This window comes from Podarcis melisellensis, assembly GCF_964234715.1.
Source record: "Podarcis melisellensis genome assembly, chromosome: 5".
Lineage (NCBI taxonomy): Eukaryota > Metazoa > Chordata > Lepidosauria > Squamata > Lacertidae > Podarcis > Podarcis melisellensis.
Window position 1 is genome coordinate 88,731,739 of NC_138537.1, and position 22,825 is coordinate 88,754,563.

The 22,825-nt window shown below is 44.7% G+C and overlaps 2 protein-coding genes across 3 annotated transcripts in view; one reads left to right on the plus strand and one right to left on the minus strand.

The window, feature by feature from the left end:
• Positions 1-16,615, plus strand: part of HELLS (helicase, lymphoid specific) — a 30,129-nt gene extending 13,514 nt beyond the window's left edge. The window contains exons 10-22 of the mRNA XM_081911722.1: positions 1,102-1,245; positions 2,764-2,960; positions 4,246-4,342; positions 6,035-6,196; positions 6,631-6,776; positions 7,802-7,940; positions 9,769-9,852; positions 9,931-10,050; positions 11,222-11,338; positions 12,390-12,549; positions 15,025-15,121; positions 15,319-15,395; positions 16,126-16,615. Coding sequence (XP_081767848.1) covers positions 1,102-1,245; positions 2,764-2,960; positions 4,246-4,342; positions 6,035-6,196; positions 6,631-6,776; positions 7,802-7,940; positions 9,769-9,852; positions 9,931-10,050; positions 11,222-11,338; positions 12,390-12,549; positions 15,025-15,121; positions 15,319-15,395; positions 16,126-16,220 — 1,635 coding nt within the window. The 3' untranslated portion in view covers positions 16,221-16,615. The remainder of the gene's footprint in view (positions 1-1,101; positions 1,246-2,763; positions 2,961-4,245; positions 4,343-6,034; positions 6,197-6,630; positions 6,777-7,801; positions 7,941-9,768; positions 9,853-9,930; positions 10,051-11,221; positions 11,339-12,389; positions 12,550-15,024; positions 15,122-15,318; positions 15,396-16,125) is intronic.
• An 816-nt stretch (positions 16,616-17,431) lies between these two features.
• The window catches only part of PDLIM1 (PDZ and LIM domain 1), a 44,278-nt gene continuing 38,884 nt past the window's right edge, over positions 17,432-22,825 (minus strand). For both annotated transcript variants that reach the window (XM_081911827.1, XM_081911828.1), the window contains 3 exons: positions 19,949-20,103; positions 18,602-18,716; positions 17,432-17,869 (listed from right to left, as the gene is read on the minus strand). In XM_081911827.1, coding sequence (XP_081767953.1) covers positions 17,683-17,869; positions 18,602-18,716; positions 19,949-20,103 — 457 coding nt within the window. In that variant the 3' untranslated portion in view covers positions 17,432-17,682. The remainder of the gene's footprint in view (positions 17,870-18,601; positions 18,717-19,948; positions 20,104-22,825) is intronic.

Genomic DNA, 22,825 nt, shown 5'->3' on the forward strand with positions numbered 1-22,825 from the left:
TTTTAGCTACTTCCAAGGCTTCTGGAATTGGTCTGTATGTGTGTGTGTTAAGGAGCTTTGCCAAGCGGTTGCAATGATGGGATAAGAACTGGGTTTGCTTAAAACGACAGCCTTGGAACAAGGTCCACTCATTTCAAGATCTTCCAATCCAACTAGTGTATTGCAGTCATAGACCAGCAGTTTTTTCAAGCTCTTAATAAATTATTTTGTGCTAGTTCTTAAGGCAGGCATATCCAAAGTCTGCTTTGGGGCCCAATTCGGCCCTCCAGCCGGTTTTATCAGGCCCCTGTGTCAGTTCATTTATTGCTGTCAAATCCTTTTAAAAAGGTCAATAAACCTTGGGGGGAAATCCCCAAAAAGCTCTTCAATCCTAAAGAAAGCTCAACTTTGGTTGGCCCTCATGCATGTTCACTTCCATCAAATTTGGCCCTCTTTTGTTTGGGCACCCCTGTCTTAAGGGCTTTGAATGTCTTATTTGTTAATGAGGATGTGAGGGGCAACAGAGGAGGTGTTGGAGACGTGGAAGAGGACCGTAACATTTAGTTAGTCAAATTAGTTAAACTAAAAGACTGACTAAAATATTCTCCTGACTGGGCAGCACATTGAAAACACTGACTTTTAAAAATACTTAAAAACTGTAGGTGATAAGTACCATCTTACCGAAGTATCGCCTTCTGTATTTCTTGCTCTCTGTTACCTGCTTTTCTTTGCTATTGTTGAAGACGTTAAACTTATTATAATTGGTACTGGTGGTTGTTGCTTTAACCCTGTTTCCCAAACATATGGAGAGAATGCCTAAATAAATCTTACTTCCAGGTGCTGCTGAGCTGTTTGGGGGAAATCGTGTTGAGAGTTCCCCTTAAGGGTTTTTCCTGTTCATTTCGGCAAACCTTAGGATTCCTCTCAGCTTGCTGTTACCTCCCTCATGCATGAATGGGTTTTTTTGGGGGGGAGGGTTTGGCTACATAAGCAAATTACATTCACATCCTGAACTTTGGATACGGAGGAAGTGTTGGGGGAATTAATGGCGTTTTAATACTGTACCCATGGCGTCTACATAGGATTTGGTTGACACTTTTGTTTTTTAAAAAATAATTTTAGGTTCCTATAATGCTGTATCACGGGACCCAGCAAGAACGGCGTTCGTTGGTTCATAAAATCCGAAAGAGAGATGGTTCTCTAAATGTCCATCCCGTGGTCATTACTTCTTTTGAAATAGCTATGAGAGACAGAAATGCCCTTCAGGTGCGTAAGAAAATGCTATTCCATAAGTATGGTCACTCTTGGTCCTTGACAGAACCGCAGCTGATGCTATGTGTGAATTAGGAGGGGTCATTAAGTGTTGAAGGCTCAAAGTTATCAGTCTTGTGGAAGGTGGACAGAATAAAATGGCATCATTGTACCAATAAAAAAAAGTAAAGGTAGAGAACTCCTGACTGTTAAGTCCAGTCGCGAATGACTCTGGGGTTGCGGCGCTCATCTCGCTTTACAGGCCGAGGGAGCCGGCATACAGCTTCCAGGTCATGTGGCCAGCATGACTAAGCCGCTTCTGGCAAACCAGAGCAGCGCATGGAAACGCCATTTACCTTCCCGCCGGAGCGGTACCTATTTATCTACTTGCACTTTGACGTGCTTTCGAACTGCTAGGTTGGCAGGAGCAATGAGAGCTCACCCCGTCGCGGGGATTCGAACCGCATGACCTTCTGATCAGCAAGCCCTGGGCTCTGTGGTTTAGACCACAGCACCACCCATGTCCAAAGCTACTAATCAAACGGCACATATGGCAAATGATGAGTTGTGTTGCTACCTGTGGTAATCAGTGCAGCAGTGCTGCATATAAACTACAGATGCACTGAGGACAAAGTTTAAATTTACAGCAACTATTTATGGTGAAAGACCGCCTCTCCTCTTACGAACATGCCCAGCTTCTGAGTTCTTTGGGGGAAGCCTTTTTCTTGGTCGCCCCACCCTCGCAGGTGTACTTGGTAGGGGTGTGGAAGAGGGCCTACTTGGTGGTGGTCCCTTCTAGATTACTTTGGACTCCCTCCCTGGAGAATCTAGACTGGCTCCCTCCTTGTTGTCTTTCTGCCGGCAGGTGAAAACCTTGATCCAATAGGCTTATGGGAACTGACAGCTTTTAATGAAAGGGCTGTTGCCATGCTGGTTTTATTGCAATTATCTGTATGCTTTTAATAGAACTTATATATTTTATCCTATTAATGTTTAATTGTTTGTCAATGATAGGGGGGAAACAATGTTTTTATTTGTTCTGGTTTTTATCTGTGAGCCGCCTTGAGTCCCTGTCAGGGGGAATGGCGGGGTATAAATAAATATATAATAATAGTGGCTGTCTCTATTAGTATTATAACATGCTAAATTATGTTTTAATTGCTCGTAAGTAATGAGTCTCATGATTTTCTCTTTTAGAAAACAGAATAAAGCAATATAAAAGCTATGGCAAATTGCTAATATATCACAGCTACTATCCTTTTTTGGGGGGGGGGAGTGTGCAATGGACAGATTGACACAAATGAAAAGTATATTTTAAAAAGTATGTGTTTTTTCCCCTTTGCTTGTTGGAAATTTTGAATTTCCACTTCTGCTGGAGGGGAATCATCTCTAAACACAATACACACAGTAAGAGAGAATGATGATGAAAAGTTATAAGCCCTGTTTGACATCTATTAGCTTTTGGTGGAAAAGAAGGGCATATGGATGTATGGTTGTTGTTTTTTTACGTAACCAGCGACTTCTCTTCTCTAGAACTTGTACTGGAAATACTTGATAGTGGATGAAGGACACAGGATTAAGAATATGAATTGCCGCCTTATACGGGAATTAAAACAGTTTCGCACTGACAATAAACTTCTGTTAACTGGAACTCCCTTGCAAAACAACTTATCTGAGCTTTGGTCCCTGCTCAATTTTCTGCTTCCTGATGTGTTTGATGACTTGAAAAGGTAGGCCGTGAACCCCCCACCCCTGTGTTAAAATATGATATAGCAAATGTCTGAAGTTTGGTAAATGGCCGACAATCCCAGACAAACTTCTAATACCGGAAAATAAATATATATCTTCAGCAAAGCAGGCTATTCTTACATAGATTGCTCCCACCGTTCTTTCTAGCAGGCGGGGTTAAGTTAAGAGGTGCTTTCTGTAGGAAGAAGCCCCTTCCATTTTTGGTCCTGTTTAGCTCCAAAGCACAATGGCATTTTGTCACATGGCAAAGTATCCTGACTTTCCCTTTCCACCCTTCTGTGGAATAGTTGATGGGCTGTCCTTGAAGACTAATCAGTAACTATTTTGTCCAAAATGCAGCTGGCAGATTACTGGCCAGGATTCTCATGCACCCATCCCCCCCTTAAAAAAAAAACCAAAAAACCCAGCTGCCCTGGCTGCCAGGTGGTTTTTAGGCCCAATATAGCATTCAAAGCCATAAAGAGCCCAAGTCCCAAATACCTGAAATTCTCCCCCTTCCCTACAGACCCTGTCGGGTGCGGAGATTGGCAGAGACAGCCCCCTTTTGGTAGTTCACTCCTGCGAAGACATTCCCTTGATGAACCATAATTCGCAGATCCTGAGCTTTCATTTAAAGACAGGCAGACTTTCTGGTATTTGTTGGACTTTAGATGTGAAGTTCTGCTTTAATTCCTTGTGGAAAAACTAGCCTGCTTCCCTGTTTCAGTGCTTTATTTGTCCAGCTCCCTAAAATAAATAAATTCTGCGGGTCCAGGCATTCAGAGATTTGGGAGCACAGTATAAAATGATCCTAAAATGACCTTATTATAAATGTTTAGTTTTTTAAACGTGTAACGTTAAGCTATTATTTGATCCAGTAATTGCAGGTTTTGCTTTACATAGCTTTTCAGGAAATGTACTTTCCTCATTCTGAAACTCTGGCTAAGGCTGCATGCAGGGATTTGGGTGTGTAGTGGATTTTCTTATGGAAGGATATATTATTGCACTTGCAGGGGATTTAATTTTCGGTGTTAAATTCAGTCCCTTGATTATCAAATTTCTAGATTTTAAGAGGTATGGAAGCTTTTATTTCAAGGAAGGGGTGAGGATTGAGCTCCCCGCATTCCTCTTTTTACCTCCCTTAACAAGCCGAGTAAATTAAGGCAGCAGCAAATACGTTCACATTTGGATAATCTATACAGGCCTTTGCTTTCTTGAGCACAGAACCCACCTGCACATCTCACCAGTTCTTAAATTTGTCTCCCAATTTTGTTTCCTTCACCACAGCTTTGAGTCCTGGTTTGACATCACTAGTATATCAGAAATAGCAGAAGACATTGTTGCTAAGGAAAGAGAACAGAACATCTTGCATATGCTACATCAGGTCTGTTCCGATTGCTTAAAGTGAGCGAATCGTCTGAATGGTAGCCTGTTGGTCTGTTGAAGCAAAAACATATTGTGGCATCTTTGACAAGCTTATTATGACACGCATCAAATTCAAAAGCAAATGCCACTATAACTGTTAGTCTTTGTTGGGCCTCAACTTTGGACTAGCCTCACTAAACAGATTCAGCTGGTACTGACTTTTGATTGCTTTTGGACACCACGAGTATTAAATTTTCTAAAATGCTTGGCTTTAATGGTAAATTTTTACAGTTGTGCTAATTTTTGGTGTGTGCTTGTATTGCATCTTTATTTTGCTTTAACCTTATGTTTGCCTAAATATGTATACAAATTTTGGGAACCTGGGGGTGGGATGGAAGCGGCCCATGGACTGGGGGTTTGTAACCAGGTGCACAGCCTGGGAGTCGTTTTGGACTCACAGCTGTCCATGGAGGCGTAGGTTAATTCTGTGTCCAGGGCAGCTGTCTACCAGCTCCACCTGGTACGCAGGCTGAGACCCAACCTGCCCACGGAGTGTCTCGCCAGAGTGGTGCATGCTCTAGTTATCTCCCGCTTAGACTACTGCAATGCACTCTACGTGGGGCTAACTTTGAAGGTGACCTGGAAACTGCAATTAATCCAGAATGCGGCAGCTAGACTGGTGACTGGGAGTGGCCGCTGGGACCACATAACACTGGTCCTGAGAGATCTGCATTGGCTCCCAGTACATTTCCGAGCACAAAGTGTTGGTGCTGACCTTTAAAGCCCTAAACGGCCTCGGTCCAGTATACCTGAAGGAGCGTCTGCATCCCCATCGTTCAGCCCGGACACTGAGGTCCAGCTCTGAGGGCCTTCTGGCGGTTCCCTCATTGCGAGAAGTGAGGTTACAGGGAACCAGACAGAGGGCCTTCTCGGTGGTGGCGCCCACCCTGTGGAACACCCTCCCTTCAGATGTGAAGGAACTAAGCAGTTATCCTATTTTTAAAAGACATCTGAAGGCAGCCCTGTTTAGGGAAGTTTTTAATATTTAATGCTGTATTGTTTTTAACACTTGATTGGAAGCCTCCCAGAGTGGCTGGGGAAACTCAGCCAGATGAGCGGGGTATAAACTATTATTATTATTATTATTATTATTATTATTATTATTATTATTTTATTATAAGTTCCTTGCGAGTCTTTTCATTTTATTCAGTGTTGATCACGTTTACTGGGCCCCATGAGATGTAAGAGCGTACCAGGGTACAACGTTTTCCTGCAGCTACACATATTACATACTTCATAGTGCAGTGCAGGACATGATACCCTTTGAAAATAGTCATCTTTCCCCTGTTTTCTTGCCCTTCATAGGCTAAAAATACTTAAGTTGCGTTGTGTGGGCTATTATTATAATAGTGAATACAGAGGAGTGCTTCACTTTACCAAGGGAGATTTAGCATACGGTTAAACTTGTGTTTTATATTTATCAAAACCAGAAGTGCTGTGCCTTTTAAAGAAGCTTTTTGAGTATTATGCGTCATATATAAGGGATCTGACCAATGCCATTATCGGACAAACAAGCGTAACACTGCACATGGCAGTGTGCAGAAACCCCGCCTTTGTATATTGTTGCATTTCTCTTTCGAGCCAGCAGTGTTCTATTATTTAAGCTTGAGTTGTTGGAAACTTTCATATTTGAAACTTTTTTCAACTCTAGATTTTGACCCCTTTCTTGCTGAGACGACTGAAATTGGATATCGCTCTAGAAGTTCCTCCCAAACGTGAAGTTGTGGTCTATGCGCCCCTGGTCAAGAAGCAAGAAACGTTCTACAGTGCCATTATAAACAAGACCATTCGAAAGCTGCTGGGAAACAGTCAGGTGCGTGCTGTGATGCCCAGGTTATCCTAATCATATCAACCTACATTTTGGCCTCGAATCAGTTTATTTTGGCCTCTGCAACTGCAGATGGGATGCCTTTCTGTTTCTGAAGACATTCATTTTCTGAAGACATTCATTTTAAAAAAAACATGTTGCATATGACTTTGAAATTTGAGCAAAACACTAGAGCAAAGGTTCTCAAAATAAGAGAATAAGAATATTGTGTGCATTTCTGCTAAAGAAAAACCCACATGGTACTTGTTTTCATCTATTATATGGAAGGTTCAAAAGGTTTGTTATGTTTTTTTGTCACTGAACAGAGAGTTAGAAACAAGTTCGTTCGGAGTACGTGACCTATTTTCTTATCACAGCTGCTTTTTGGGGTTTTTTCCAATGCATCACAGTGAATTGTAGCAATGTTTTCCGCTATTTAGGAAGAAGCTGTTGAGCTGAGCTCTACAGGCCGGCCAAAGCGGCGCAGTCGGAAGGTGGCTAGTTACCGTGAGCTTGACGAGGATGATTTTCCTGATCGACTGGAGCAGATGATAGCCGAAATGCAAGAGGAAGTTGAAAAAGAGAGGTACTTATCTAACCAGGGCTTGTGTATTTGCACTTAAACTGGTGGCATATACAATGAATCATCACAGTAGAGAGTTGGAGAATAAACTGTCTCTATAAAATGTGGTGTTGTACAGATAATTGAGCAGTCCTTTACTTACCTTACCTCTGAATCCAGAGATAGCATCACCAATACAGTGGTACCTTGGGTTAAGAACTTAATTCATTCCGGAGGTCCATTCTTAACCTGAAACTGTTCTTAACCTGAAGCACCACTTTAGCTAATGGGGCCTCCTGCTGCCGCCGCCGCGCGATTTCTGTTCTCATCCTTAACCCAAGGTACTATTTCTGGGTTAGCGGAGTCTGTAACCTGAAGCGTCTGTAACCCGAGGTACCACTGTATCAGGAAGAACTTTCTGACACTAAGAGCTGTTGGGATAGCAGAACAGACTCCCCCGGGAGGTGTTGGCTTTCCTTTCTTGGAGATTTTTAAACACAGTTTGGATGGCCAGTTGTCATGAATGATCTAGTTGAGATTCCTGCATTGCAGGGAGTTGGGATAATGTGCACATTTAATACTAGAGGTCGCTGTCTTGAATCCAGGAGACAACCTCTCGTCCCCCACAACCAGGGGTATCTGAGCTCAGTGTGCAGACTCAGCGCCTCCAGCCTTTTCAGGCCACCCTTCCCCCAAGCAAGCCACCTGACCAGTCTCCCCTACTGTTTACAGCAAGGCTCAGTGCCCTTCCTTATTTCACACCCAGAATCCATCCCAGCAGGCTGCCCCCTCCATCCCTTTTCTGCAAGCACACTTTGTTTCTGTGCTCCCAGCAGAGGAAGGAAGACCAGTCCTCGGCCTGTTTGATGGAATGCATTTTTTGCTATCTTGCCAAGAGGCTGGTATCTCTTCGCTGTGGCTCCACGGTCATTGTGAAAAGACAGGCTGCTAGCAGCATAGTATCTTTTGTGGGCTTAGCTAGATTCCAGCTATAATTCGCATTGTCGTTTGATTCTATCATGCTTACAAACTCGCTTGTCGTTTGCAAGGCCAGTCATAGAAATGAGTACGCCGTTGGATTCAGAAATCAACCTGAAGTTGCAGAACATTATGATGTTACTGAGGAAGTGTTGCAACCACCCATACCTTATTGAATACCCATTGGACGCTGCCACCCAGCAGTTTAAGGTATTTCCTCCCATCGCTTACTTAAAAGGCCTTTTGTTCATTCCAGTGTTGTTTGAATGGCTTCGCCTGATGGCATCGCAGTTTGATTTGCAGAGAACAGTTCACTCTCGTGAATGAATTGGGTGACGAGCAGTCAAAAGACTCATGTCCAACCACCTTAGCACACTTCCAACCACCTTAGCACACTATGCAAAGAATTGCTGGCACCACCATAAGTCCATCTACAAGATTATTGCACGCCCAGCCGGTAGTGCAGTCTATAGAGGAGGCTGCGACACTGATGCCCAGTTGAAAATGCCCAAGGCCACTGTTTGAGGGAAGCTACGCTATTGTATCGCTCCCTCTTATTTGCCTTTGCTTGTGCGCAAAAGTTATTTGCTAAGAGAGAATAGGCTCCTAACCTCACAATGGAGCAGTTTTCTATAACCCAGAACTTTGCCCTAACCTAGAATGAGGGTGTGTGTGGGGGGGGGGGGAATTTAACCATACAGTTTGCTACCTGGGGTTATCTTCCCACCCATTTTTTAAAAAAAACAGAACCCAGAAAATCAAGACACACTGACTTTTATTTATTGTATTGGAAGGTTCAGGGACGCAGGTGACGCTGTGGGTTAAACCACAGAGCCTAGGACTTGCCGATCAGAAGGTCGGCGGTTCGAATCCCTGTGACGGGGTGAGCTCCCATTGCTTGGTCCCTGCTCCTGCCAACCTAGCAGTTCAAAAGCATGTCATGTACAAGTAGATAAATAGGGGCCGCTGCGGCAGGAAGGTAAACGGTGTTTCTGTGCGCTGCTCTGGTTCGCTGGCCACATGACCCGGAAGCTGTCTGCGGACAAACACCGGCTCCCTCGGCCTATAGAGCGAGATGAGTGCACAACCCCAGAGTCAGTCACGACTGGACCTAATGGTCAGGGTTCCCTTTACCTTTATTATTGGAAGGTTCAAACATCTCAGCATTTAACTTTCAGTCAGTTGTCTTTTCGATACTTTAGAAGAAAGAAGAATATTCAAAGAGTGCACTGTGTTTTATACATAGCTTTTATTGGTGGTGGTTTAGACTTCAGAGGCTTTCTTTCTAACTCCAGGCTCTTTTCCTGGTGCCATTCTTGAGGCCTGCCAACAAGGGGATAAAACCTTCCGGGGTAAATAACCCTGGAACCACCAGGCAAGGGATGGGAGTGGATGGGGCAGTGAGTTCAAATTGTACTTTTTAGCCCTTCACCGATGATGCTATTGCTTGATGAAATGTTTTGGAAGAAATGAAGGTAGAATATTTACAAACATCATTGCCGGAAGAGCATGGAAGGCTGTTGTGTAAAGCAGAGTTGAGGAAGCTGTGGCTCTTCTGATGGGCTGCATCTCCCATCACTCCTGCTGTACTGATCAGGGACCATTGCGGGTTGGAGTCCAACAAGTGACTAGAGGGCCACAGATTTAATTAAAAGGTAAAGGTGCCCCTGATCGTTAGATCCAGTCGTGGATGACTCTGGGGTTGCGCGCTCATCTTGCTCTATAGGTCGAGGGAGCCGGTGTACAGCTTCCAGGTCATGTGGCCAGCATGACTAAGCCTCTTCTGGTGAACCAGAGCAGCGCACGGAAACGCCGTCTACCTTCCCGTCGGAGCGGTACCTATTTATCTACTTGCACTCTGACAGGAGTGGGCAGGAGCTGGGACCGAGCAACGGGAGCTCACCCCGTCGCAGGGATTCGAACCACCGACCTTCTGATCAGCAAGCCCTAGGCTTTGTGGTTTAGACCACAACGCCACCCGTGTCCCTATGATTTAATTAGAATGTCCTAAATTGTACGTGTGTGTTCTTGCATCCAGGTCGACGAAGATCTAGTGAAGAGTTCGGGCAAATTCTTACTCTTGGATCGCATGCTGCCAGAACTAAAAAAACGAGGACACAAGGTATTGTTAGTTTGTTACCAGAAATTATTTGCCTGGAGACCAGAGTTCACATGATTGAAGAATCTTTGCTCTGTTCAGGTGCTGCTGTTCTCGCAGATGACAAAAATGTTGGATATTCTGATGGACTATTGCTATCTGAGGTCGTACGAGTTCAGTCGCCTAGACGGGTCCATGGCGTATGCAGAGAGGGAAGAAAACGTACGTGATAAATTTATTGGATCCTGGTTTGTTTGACTCTTCTGAGATTCCCTGTGCATCGCAGCAGAGAACTTTTGCCAACAGAGGTTAGCTAGAAATATCAGCGAGTTCTGGCTTAGTCTATGAACTCACTAGCCCGAGGCAACCTCACCACCCACTTCAGTGCTGGGATTTCTCAAAGATGATGCTTGAAAAGTGTTATTTGTGTTCTGCTTATTATCAGTCGGTAGCTTGCGCCTTAAAATGTATTGATGACATGTTTAGGTAGAGGCTGTCCTGACTAATTGAGGTAGTGATGAATATTGCAGTTAAAATTACCGTATTTTTCGCTCCATAGGGCGCACCTAGTTTTTAGGGGGGGGAATAAAGGGGGGGAAATTATTCCCTCCCCCCCCCAGCCCCAAAGAGCAAAGAAGCCAAGATAGCGAGCGGGATCCATCCCGCTGGCTGTCTTGGCTTCCTCTTTAGTCACGCGCAACCTCTCCAGCCGGGAGAGGCTGCTCGCGGCTTTGGATGGATCCCGTTCGCTGTCTTGGCTTCGTTTTTAGCCGCGGGGCTGGGGTGGGGGAAGCCCAAGCTTCCCCCGACCCCAGCCCCCAAAACAGGCTTGTGGATAGCTGCCTGAAGCCCGGGGAGCGCAGTGCCAACTCCCGCTGAGCTCCCCGGGCTTCAGGCTGCTATCCGCAAACCTTCGGAGCCCGGCGGGAACTCCCGCCCGTTCAGAAGGCTTGTGGATACCTGCCTGAAGCCTGGAGAATGAGAGGGGTCGGTGCGCACCGACCCCTCTCGCTCTCCAGGCTTCAGCGAAAGCCTGCATTCGCTCCATAGGACGCACACACATTTCCCCTTCATTTTTGGAAGAGAAAAAGTGTGTTCTATAGAGCGAAAAATACGGTAAGTCTTACGCCAAACATCTGTAGTCCTCTTTGAACATGTGCTTCACTTATACAATAGTCATTGTTTGACATATTCTGTGGATGCACTGGCAACCCTTGTCCCCAGGGCTCAGCACCTTGGCCATCCTTGCAGCCCTTTGTGATTTATGGGGATTGTTCCTGCACTGGAGAATCTCCACAGTTCGTGGAGGCTCCCTGCATGGTTTAGTGTGTGTTTGGTTGGCACCGTAAAGGTACATTATTAACCTAATGTGTTTACCGTTTGTCATTTGCAGATAAATAAGTTTAACACAGATCCGGAGGTTTTTATCTTTCTGCTGAGCACACGGGCTGGAGGTCTTGGCATTAATTTGACGGCAGCGGACACAGTAATCATTTATGACAGTGACTGGGTATGTTTCGCATGCTGGCATGTATAAATTGTCATGGGTCCTGGTCTCAAAGGGCTGTGTGCTGAGTGACACACATGAGGATGGGGGCTTCCGGGATCAGAGTTGGAAAGGATCCCGAGGGTGATCTAGTCCAACCCCCTGCAATGCAGGAATCTCAGTTAAGTGTTTTATGGTAGCAGCCCTCATCATTGCCCAGGAAGCTGCCTCTGAAACCGGATGCAGAAATAGTTCTTCAGGGAAGCACGATGAGGGGAAGATTTACATTTCTGCCCCTCTTAAATTCAGGTCGTGTGTTCTGCTATGAAAAGCCTGTTCTGGTTCTACAGAAACATGCCAACTTCTAAACAGCTCACAGGAATGGCATGAGGCTTAGAAGATTTTGTTTCAGAAATTCCAAAGTTCAGTCAAGCAATTATGTATTTTTAATCTCTGTATCAACTAAACCAGGCATAGGCAAACTCGTCCCTCCAGATGTTTTGATACTACAATTCCCATCATCCCTGACCCTGTTAGCTAGGGATGATGGGAGTTGTAGTCCCAAAACACCTGGAGGGCTGAGTTTGCCTATACCTGAACTAAACAACTCTGGCTGAGGTACAGCACTTTACATCAGTTACATCAGATTGAAATAACCAGGAAAAGTGAAATTAAGAAAACCCCAGCTAGTCTTTTTTGCTAGGTAGAATGGAGCACGTGGTCTGCATGCAGCAAGTCAGATCTGGCATCACCACAGCAGCACTTTGTAAACTTTTATTATTTCTCTCCCCCCCCCCAACCCCAGATGTTTAGAGGTTTCTGCATTCCTGGCAGTCAGGAGGGGTCACATTTTGTGTGTGTGAAATACATTTGTATGGGAGAAGCCTGCCTTAGCTGTTGCTGGTCTAGCCCAGCATAAAGCAGCTCCATATATTCATATATTTTTCCTTAATCCCAAACTTGCAGAAAGCTAGAACGACTTATTCCGGGAAAGCTGGCACTGCCTGCAAAAAAAAGGAAAACAAACCCCTTAATTTTATCTCTGGAGTTCATTTCCTTTCTTTCCCACTCTTAGAACCCTCAGTCTGACCTCCAGGCCCAAGACCGATGTCACCGAATAGGCCAGACGAAGCCAGTGGTTGTCTATCGCTTTGTAACTGCAAACACCATCGATCAGAAGATTGTGGAGAGAGCTGCTGCCAAAAGGAAGTTAGAGAAGCTGATTATCCACAAAAGTTAGTATCAACTTCATTTTTCTTACCAAAATTGACAGGTTTTCCTACTTGGGCTAATAGCTATGAACGTGGTTTCTCTAAATGTACAAGGCGTGACCGGAAAGTTTGATGAATGGTCACAGAAATCGGACAGCGAGAAATATTCGAACATACATACCTTACAGGCCTTCAAAGTAGTCCCCCTCTGATACAATGCACTGTTGACAACGTTCATAGAACTGTTGGAAACTTCTGGAGAAGTCCTCTTTCTGTACTGCTTTCAGTTCCCTCATCACAGCAGCTTGGACGTGTGGAACGTTGGAAAATCTCTGCCGTTTCAGTGCAGATTTCAGTTTTGGAAAAAGAAAGAAATCCAGTGGGGCCAGATTGGAAGAATATGGAGGGTGGGACAACTCAGTAACGATTTCACGCAGAATATGCATTTCTTCCATCATCATTTGGACGGACAAACGCTGATTCCGCATCAGTAACTCACAAACTCTGTTGACATTTGCCACCGTTCTGCTCATCAACAGTCTGCCAGATTGAGGGTCATCTTCGATGGCTTGCCGCCCTTCTCGGAAATGCTTAAACCACTCACACATCTTCATCTCTGTACACAATTGTGAGCATTCCATGGGTTTCTGATGCCAATTGTATATTCAAATATTTCTCACTGCCCTATTTCTGTGACCATTCACCGAACTTTCCGGTAACACCTTGTACATAACCTTGCTTGGCTATGCATTGGATTGTGTACCGTGGTAGAACCCACAGGCTTAAATTGTTTTGCATTCAGAGCAACAAATGATGACTCCTTTCTGCACATTTAAGAGAGCTTTTGCCCGCTGCTCTGCCACAAGGGCAGCCGCCATTTGCACCGCCTTGAGCAGAGTTTTGCTGCTGTGTTTCCTGGCTTCTGAGACGTGCGAGACAAAAATGATTTTGGAAGTAAACCTGCCTTGTGTTCACAAGATTGTAGCCCGCTTGATGGTGCTAACTAGCACTCAACATGTTGGGTGAGAGGCACCATCCAAGCTGTTGAAAGGCAGAAGAAAACAGGTGGCATCCGATTGCAACGGAGATCAAAGCTCGGCCTCTTGCAAGCTCCTTGCCATGTGCGTTGTCTCCCCTGCTGTCGCCAGAGAGATGCAGGGCTAGTGTGCGGATTCTACACGCGACGGGGGCTTTCAGATGTGCTGCTCTGTGGGCAGAGAGAAGACTCGTTGGTGGCAGTCTCCTAAAAGGAGCTGAATCTCAGATCCCTCCGTGATAAGCCGAGTCAAGGTTGCAAGTAAAAGGGAGAAAAATAGTCGTATCCAGGCAGCATCAGTTTCCAGTAATCTTGACTGTAAGGCAGCACCTCGAAAATATGCAGGAACGTAATGGATATGTGTCGGTTGTGATGGACAAGAACAAGCAGGGAGGTGCCTCTGCATTTTTCCTATTACTCTGGGTCTATAAATAGTTATGCCCAGGTGTCAAAAGCAACAGGACATTAAACCAATGATCACCTGATGGAAACAGTGACAGGCTTGAGTTTATACTTCCTTTTTCCTTCATGTTTGGGCATTGGCACATCCATCTTTGGCCGCCACCGGCCAGCAGCCCCTGGAGGGTTAGCCAAGAGGGAATATTTCCATAAAAAACACCCGTTTTGCACCGATGGCTCTTCTCCTTTTATAGGTCAAAGATACGTGTCAAACGTTTGCATTCCTAGGGGATCTTACTTGTACAAACCTAGCTGGGAGAATGAGTTACCAAGACCAGGTCTTGCCGTGTAACATCATGAATGTTGCCCAAGTTGGCAAAAAGCAACTGGGATCTAGGTTAAAGGTAAAGGACCTCTGGATGGTTAAGTCCAGTCAAAGGCAACTATGGGGTTGCGGTACTCATCTCACTTTCAGGCCAAGGAAGCCGGTGTTTGTCCACAGACAGCTTTCCGGGTCCTGTGGCTAGCAGGACTAAACCGCTTCTGGTGCAACGGGACACCGTGACTGAAACCAGAGCGCATGGAAATGCCATTTACCTTCCTGCTGCAGCGGTACCTATTTATCTACTTGCACTGGCGTGCTTTCAAACTGCTAGGTTGGCAGGAGCTTGGGACAGAGCAACGGGAGCTCACCCCATCGCAGGGATTCGAACCGCCAATCTTCTGATCGCCAAGCCCAAGAGACTTAGTGGGTTAGACCACAGCGCCACCCACGTCCCAACTGGGATCTAATGGTGTTTTCACCACGTAAACATGCCTGTCAAATCAATTTACTCGTAAGTTTTCTTGTACTGAATGTAACATCGCAAACCTGTTTGGGAAATGTTTCAGAAAACTCTGATCCATAATTGTGTGCAACGAGACAAAATGGAATGTGCAGAGAACAGAACGTTTATGAACTAATAGTTTTTGTACCAGTGTTGTGGCCAGATGTTTCTTAATACTATCAGAAAGCCCAAGTGGCAGTGCTCTCTCTCAAAGATTTTTTTTTCTTTAACTTCAAGATCAGTTTAAAGGTGGGAAATTTGGAATAAACCAGTCGAAGAGTTGCTTGGACCCCAAGGAATTAATGGAGCTGCTACAGTCCAGGGACTACGACAGGTATGTCTCACTTACAAAAAAACCATTTGGTTTTTTATGTGCAAAAATGCATTATGCTTTTTTAACGAAGGGTTTGTATGTTGGAGGTGCTTTAATGACTTGCAGTCCTAACGGGCGGGGCTTAGTTTCAAGTAAATAAATATGGTTGCACTGGAACTCAGCTATCTGAAAGTAATATACTTTCTTTCCCTCTGTAGAGAGGTTAAAGGATCAAGAGAAAAAGTAATAACTGACAAAGATTTAGAGCTACTGCTGGACAGGAGTGACCTTATCGGTAAGTATATATATCAGAGTCTTTTCTGTTCATTTGAATCTCTCTCCAGAAATGAGCTTCAGATGTGAACTATGTGTGTAGCATGAACTTTCCCAGCTGAGAGATACAATTCCTTAAGGGAAAGGTGGGATTCCCCAATTACAATTGTTTGTTGCTGCTTCTAACCAACTATCTTTTTTAAAAATATTTTTGTTTCTCTGTTTTTACTGTGCAAGTTGCTTAGCACAAAATGTGCAGCTGATAACTCCGATATGTACGCCCAGTTTTGCCACAAAGCAGCATTTTTTGCGGCAGCAATTGTGCTAGGAGAGAAACAACTGCATTGGTAGTGACTTAACTTTCGGCCTAGCTACTTCGATTCTTACTACTGAATAATTGTCAATTTGATTGTGTTATCAAAAAAAGAATGCTAGAGTTTGAAACTACACAAGACAAAGTTCAGAGAGCATTGTCTTTTTATAGAGGAGGGCTAGGTTGGTTTAAAAAGAACAACCTGGCTGTTTACTGAGACTCTAGTCTTTCTGAACACATTTATCTTCAAGCTTTTCAAACCTAGGGCCCATTTTTAACCTAAGCATGCATTTTGGGGACTTTTTCCCTAATCATTCACCATATATTTTGCACGATAGCACTCCTGTTGCGACCCACCTTGGATCAGGCCACAAACCACTCAAGTTTCCCAATCCACCAGTTCAAGGAAGGTGCTCTAAACTTGCTTCTTTCTCCCTAGACCAAATGAAAACTTCTGAGCAACTTAAAGAGAAAACAAGAGCGTTCAAGGTTTTAGAAAACTCTGAAGATGTCAGCACGGAGAATGTGTTTTGAGATACAGGCAGCTGGTGACTGTAACCTTACAGTTGCTTTGGTCTTAAGAGTTCAGAAATGCATTTCAGACTATTGTTTTGGTTGTATCATTTTCCAGAAAGAAAATAAGGCTAAACATTACTAAGTGTAGATGTGAAAAGAGAGATTTTGGACTCCCCTTGGATTTTAGATCCTCTGAATTTGTACAAACTGGAAAGCTAAAGACTACTATAGTTTCCTGTGGAAGTTCTGATAAATGGTAGGATTTGGAGTTTTTGGTTTTTTTACTTCTCAGTATGCTTACTCCTTCCCCTCAACTATAGTTTTATTTGGTCGATGTATTTTGTTTCAAAGTCTAAACCTGTATGACTTCAGTTTTTGATAATTTTGCTAAATAAATTGTTTTGTAACAAGCAGCACTTGCAAGGTAGCGGAGTTACTGCAAATCCACGTGTTCAGTTGTCTCCTAGAAGCACTCCAAAAAATAACCCCCAGCTTGAAATTGTACACCTGTCTCGTCAGTAATGGTTGGTGTAAAAGTACCAACTGATAGTAAAGAGCCGGAGACAATTCAGGGTTACCTCCTTAGGATGGGAAACTCAGCTCCTGCTCCCAGTTTGGCACTCTGGGATGAAAGTAAATTGCAAAGTTGCTCCCCTTACTGTTCTAGGTAAAAGCCAATTCTACAACAATCTGCTATCAAACCACTGGGGGAAGGGGGGTGGAATGTTTTGTTATCTAGGTACCTAGTGTTATTGCTCAAAGACGGAATTAGTTGCTATGCCCAGTGAGAAGTGTGTTTTCCTTGGCACGAGTCTGAAGAAAAGAGTTGCATCATAGTATTTCACACCAAAAGAATGAATGTAAGTACTTAAAAGCACTGCTTCAGAAACAGTTCAGTTTCAGCAATAACAAAAAACAAAGGCAAGCAGAACGATATGGGGAACAGGCAGTTCTTTTTATAAAAACGCACCATGGGAAACTAAAGTAAGCAAGCCCTTTCCACAGACTCTGAGACATCATGCAAAACACCCCCAGTCCTGGCAAGAAACTTGTGTAAATGATATCAAAGTGAGAAGCAGCAAGGTACACTGGTGCAGGAGAGGCAATAGTTTTGCTGACCTGGATTCTTAAAAAATCTAATTTTGAGACAGGAGTACTTTTGGTGTATACTCCCGTTTACTCTGCATCTAGTCCACACAATGCTAACTCAAACACAATGCAGACAGCAGTTTGAGTCAGCTCCTTTTATTGAGTAGAAAAAGAACAATCGTGTGGCATCCGATTTTTAGTTGCGGAAGAAGAGTTGCATTATCAAAAAAGAGGGGCAATTCCCTCCGACCGAGCGGATTTTCTTTATAAAAACGGAAGTGGTTCACTTACTAAAAAGGTCCACTGGCAGAAGCCTCGCTGAGCCTCCGCGACTGCGAGGAGAATTCAGAGGAAGAAGACAGTGGTGCCTGGTAGAGTGCTGGAAAAACACTCATTTTGGAAACACAGTGATCACATCGTATCCTTCAGGCGGGGTGACCCGTTCCCGGGCGTGCTTCTCACAGTAGATGCGATCCTCCACAAAGAAGTGCCCTTTTTGCTTCAGGTACGTTCCGCAATCGCTGCACACGTAGCACTCTGGGTGGAGGTGCTTCTCCCGGAGCTTCACAAACACACCTCTGGGAAGAAAAACAGTACCAGGATCAAAATTCAGGAAGGTCATATAAAAAGGTAAAGGGACCCCTGACCGTTAGGTCCAGTCGTGGCCGACTTGAGGTTGCGGCGCTCATCTCGCTTTATTGGCCGAGGGAGCCGGCGTACAGCTTCCAGGTCATGTGGGCAGCATGACTAAGCCGCTTCTGGTGAACCAGAGCAGCGCACGGAAACGACGTTTACCTTCCCGCCGGAGTGGTACCTATTTATCTACTTGCACTTTGACGTGCTTTCGAACTACTGGTTGGCAGGAGCAGGGACCGAGCAACGGAAGCTCACCCCGTCACAGGGATTCGAACCGCCGACCTTCTGATCGGCAAGTCCTAGGCTCTGTGGTTTAACCCACAGCGCCACCACGTTGGTACCACTGTACAAAATGCAAAATGCAGTATTTGACTGTTGTTTAGTTCATGATTACCCATTCACATGCTACTTGATACTAAAATTTCCACCACAACTCTCCCTTAACCATTTTCTCAAAGCTGAAAAGTCTTTCCTCAAACTACAGCAGGCATAGGCAAACTTGGCCCTCCAGATGTTTTGGGACTACAACTCCCATCCCTAGCTAACAGGACCAGTGGTCAGGGATGATGGGAACTGTAGTCCCAAAACAGCTGGTGGGCCGAGTTTGCCAGTGTCTGAACTACAGCCTCTCCACAATTGCAGTCTCCATTGACTGCTCGTCATTTGCTACTTACACGATGCCAGATCCACACTTATCACAGACAGGAAGCTTCTGAGAATTTCCAATCGATGCCGCGACTTTGGTTGTTGGTGCTTTCACACTTCGGAATCCGCAGGGCTTATTGGGATCTGTAAATATTTTAAAGCAACCAGTATTACGGATTAGGAGAACTGTCTTAAGTATAAAATCAAGGCAACAATATAGGCCGTGGTTTCTGCTGAGGAAATAAAACAGTATCATTGGAGATCTTTCCCTGGCACCATGTTGAAGTAATATATATATATATATATATGCATGTCCAATGAAATTTTGAGAGGGAGCTTTTGAAACTGTTACAGGAGTGTAACTGGGGAATCGCCAGCTGCAAGATAAGGAATTGAGAGAACCAGAGATTGACCTTGGACCATTTAAAAATGTTGACAGGAGAAGCCATTGTGACTGTATTATGTAAAATAAGCTATTCGCTGGAACAGCTTCATAAGAAGACGGATGACATGACTTTTAAAAATGATAACTTGGAACAGAAAGTGATTAATTTGAGACAAAAAGTGAGCACCAATGAAATTTTGGCCTCACACAAGGTGTTGCTGAAATTTGAAAGTCTGAAATCCACCCCTGTGGCTTTCGGCAGTGGTTTTGAAGGACTGAAATGTTGCATAGGTTACAACAGGAATACTATTGCAGATAAGGGGGTTTTGGTTTTGGGTTGGGTTGTCATACGACCGGAATTTTCCCAACGTAGCTGGTATTTGGCCCTTGTAAACAGTGTCCGGTGGAAATTGCCGAAATGTCTGGGAAAATCCAGCCGTATGGCAGCCCATGTCGGAAGTGCAGATTTTGGTGAATTTTCACTGCTCAGTTTTGACCCTCCGTCCCCAGCTCGGCTTCCCCCACCAAACCAAACAATCTTGCATCTATCCCACATTCAACAGCTTCCCTCCATATTAAGTACCCAGAACAACTTAGCTGAGAACTGTTTCCCATAAGAGATCTAAAGCACTCTCTTATAATCCCTATAAGGAATGTGGTTTGATGAGCGTGATTAAAAAGGAGCTTCCCTCCTGAGCCAAATTGTCGTTTCTTCGGGGTCAAGGAGAAGGCAATTTCCACCGGGACTACCGTGTGGAAAGATTAAACCCTCTCCCTGCCCTCTAGCCCCTCATTTCCCTCCTCGCAGCTGCTATTTTTAAGAACATCAATGTAACTTTGCAACATGTGTGTCCCACAGGGGAGCTGGTTCAGAGCAGGGGTCATGAAGATCAAATGCTTCTTCTTATTCCCTCTATTATTTCTAGCCAAGTCTTTGAGCTTAACAGCCCTTGCTTCTTAAAAACCAACACGCACGCACACACCCCTTTACCTTTCTCTTCAGATTCTAAAATTTCTTGGAGCACCAAGAATGAGGTGGATTGTCGAGGCGGCTCTGCCGAATCTTGGTTCTCCTGCAGCATCTTGTAGACCTCAGAGTCTCTGTCAATCACTAAGTTACCAGCAGGCTGGTTAAGCTGGTCCAAGCTGAGGAAAAATTAAAGCAAACACCTTTAGTGAATGAAGTGTTGGGAGGTCTGCTAACAGCATTTTTGCTGCTGTTGTTTTAAGGTAAGAGAAAACTTGAGACACAGAGCAAAACAACTAAAGACGGAAAGTGTCTTTGAACAAACAAGCGGCAGTGAGATTAAATCTACAACTGAATGCAGGAAAAGCCAGTCATTGCCTCCTAACAGTAGTTTCTCGGTATTTCCCCTTTTAAAACTACTTTTAAGTGTACACTTACACCAATATTACTTCCCCCCCATTATTGGTGCTTCCAGAATATAATGTGTGATGCCTACCACTTGGGTTTGTGGGGTCCAGGTTTACTGGTCTCTGGGTCCAAACTAATGGACTCTGAATTAGAATATCTCCAGAATTTTTAGTACTTTTATTTTAACAAGAGGGTTAAGGTAAAGGTACCCCTGACCATTAGGTCCAGTCGTGGCCGACTCTAGGGTTGCGGCGCTCATCTCACTTTATTGGCCAAGGGAACCAGCGTACAGCTTCCGGGTCATGTGGCCAGCATGACTAAGCCGCTTCTGGCGAACCAAAGCAGCACACGGAAACGCCGTTTACCTTCCCGCTGGAGAGGTACCCATTTATCTACTTGCACTTTTGACATGCTTTCAAACTGCTAGGTTGGCAGGAGCAGGGACTGAGCAACGGGAGCTCAACCCGTCGCGGGGATTCGAACCGCCGACCTTCTGATTGGCAAGTCTTAGGCTCTGTGATTTAACCCACAGCGCCACCCGCGTCCGACAAGAGGGTTATCGATAGGCTTAAATTCCCCCTCTTGGCTGCACGGGAGAAAGCTACACACTCTGCATAAGACAGGTATGTTTGCTAATCAGATTTTCCCAGGCAGCCCTTGCTACTCACCCCAGGCGAGCAGGCAATTCACAAAACAAAAGACTGGCTTAAGCTGCACAACTGCAGACGAGCACAACATAATGAACATGAATAAGTGTGCATAACTGGCTGCCCCACACACTGGATCCACGAGACTCGCTGTTTGTGAGAGACACAGACAAGAGGAACAATAAGAGCTGATTCATGCATAATACTTGACGGGGCTGTGGCTGAACATGTAACAGGCTTCATGTAAAAACATCTGCGCTTCAGGCAATACGAGAGCAATAGGGTTTGACCTGCGATGACTTGCTTCATGTTCATCGAGTGATGAACTACATTTGAACCAAGTCTATGAGGCAATTCAGACATTCCATTTTGCCTTGCAAAGATGACTGTCTCCTTCCAGAAGGCACAAAGAAAGAGCCCTTATTTTCCTATTCAGATGACTTTTCACCATTAGGCATAGGAGCCAGAAATAATGCACATTATTTCCAGCGCATTACACGAATATCAAGCGGGCCTACGGTGGGGGTGTTGTTTAAGTTAAAAATACAACCATTTCATCCAAGATAAAACACGGAAAAGACAATGATACACAAACTGCAATATGTTAAATCTGAAGAGGTTCAATCACATTTTATTTTAATTTTCATGGTGTACCTTCAAAACTTCATTCAGTGCTCCAATGATGACCCACCACCAATTCCTTCCCCTCAGAACTATCATTAGCAATCACTAATTGCAGTCTCTAAAAGCAACCCCTAACTAATTGCGGTCATTGAAGATAACAACATGAACCAATGTTCAAAAGCACGGAAAATAAACCTCAGAGAATTTTCCGGGTCAAAACTAGATATATGTTTGGGCTATAGAGTGAATATTTTACCCTCAAGAGGCATATGAGTGAGAATTATATACTTGCAAGCTTGCATGGGACTCCCTGCATCGCAGAATCTCACCTAAAGCATCCATGACAGAGAAAAGCATCTTTCTTTCTCTCCCACACCACAATACCTTCATGCTCAACAGGTTGGAATATTTCTCTCCCAGCTCATCTTGCTTCCAAACTGGGCTGAGGAAAGGCACCTGATTCTACAAACTGTAGATCAAGGCTATTCTGTTTCCTGCTGGTTGAGCTCCACATTTAAATGGAAGGTTTTCTGAAATTTCTTAGTCCGTTAGAAAACGAGGTTTCTACATTTGGAATATCTAAAGCTTTTCAACCATCTCTCTATTCCACTATTGCTTCTTTAAAGGCCAGGTTGTCTCTTAAAGGTAAAGGTTAAAGGGACCCCTGACCGTTAGGTCTGGTCATGGCCGACTCTGAGGTTGCGGTGCTCATCTCGCTTTATTGGCCAAGGGAGCCGGCATACAGCTTCCGGGTCATATGGCCAGCATGACTAAGCCGCTTCTGGTGAACCAGAGCAGCGCACAGAAACGCCGCTTACCTTCCTGCCGGAGCGGTACCTATTTATCTACTTGCACTTTGACGTGCTTTCGAACTGCTAGGTTGGCAGGAGCAGGGACTGAGCAATGGGAGCTCACCCCGTCGCGGGGATTCGAACCGCCGACCTTCCAATCGGCAAGTCCTAGGCTCTGTGGTTTAACCCACAGCGCCACCCGCATCCCGGTTCTCTCTTACAATGCCTTATTTCTAACAAGTAGAACTGGCCTGTTTGTAGCTAATGGGCAGCCACAGGGCATGCGCAAAAAGCATTTAGAGTGGTCACAACATGCCAGCGATGGTGTTCAAAATCCAACACATTCCATGGAACAGATCCTTCCTGCTTGTATGAATAAAGCCTGTTTGACCAACCTGAACCATGCACGACAGGAGAAGAAAAACGAACGA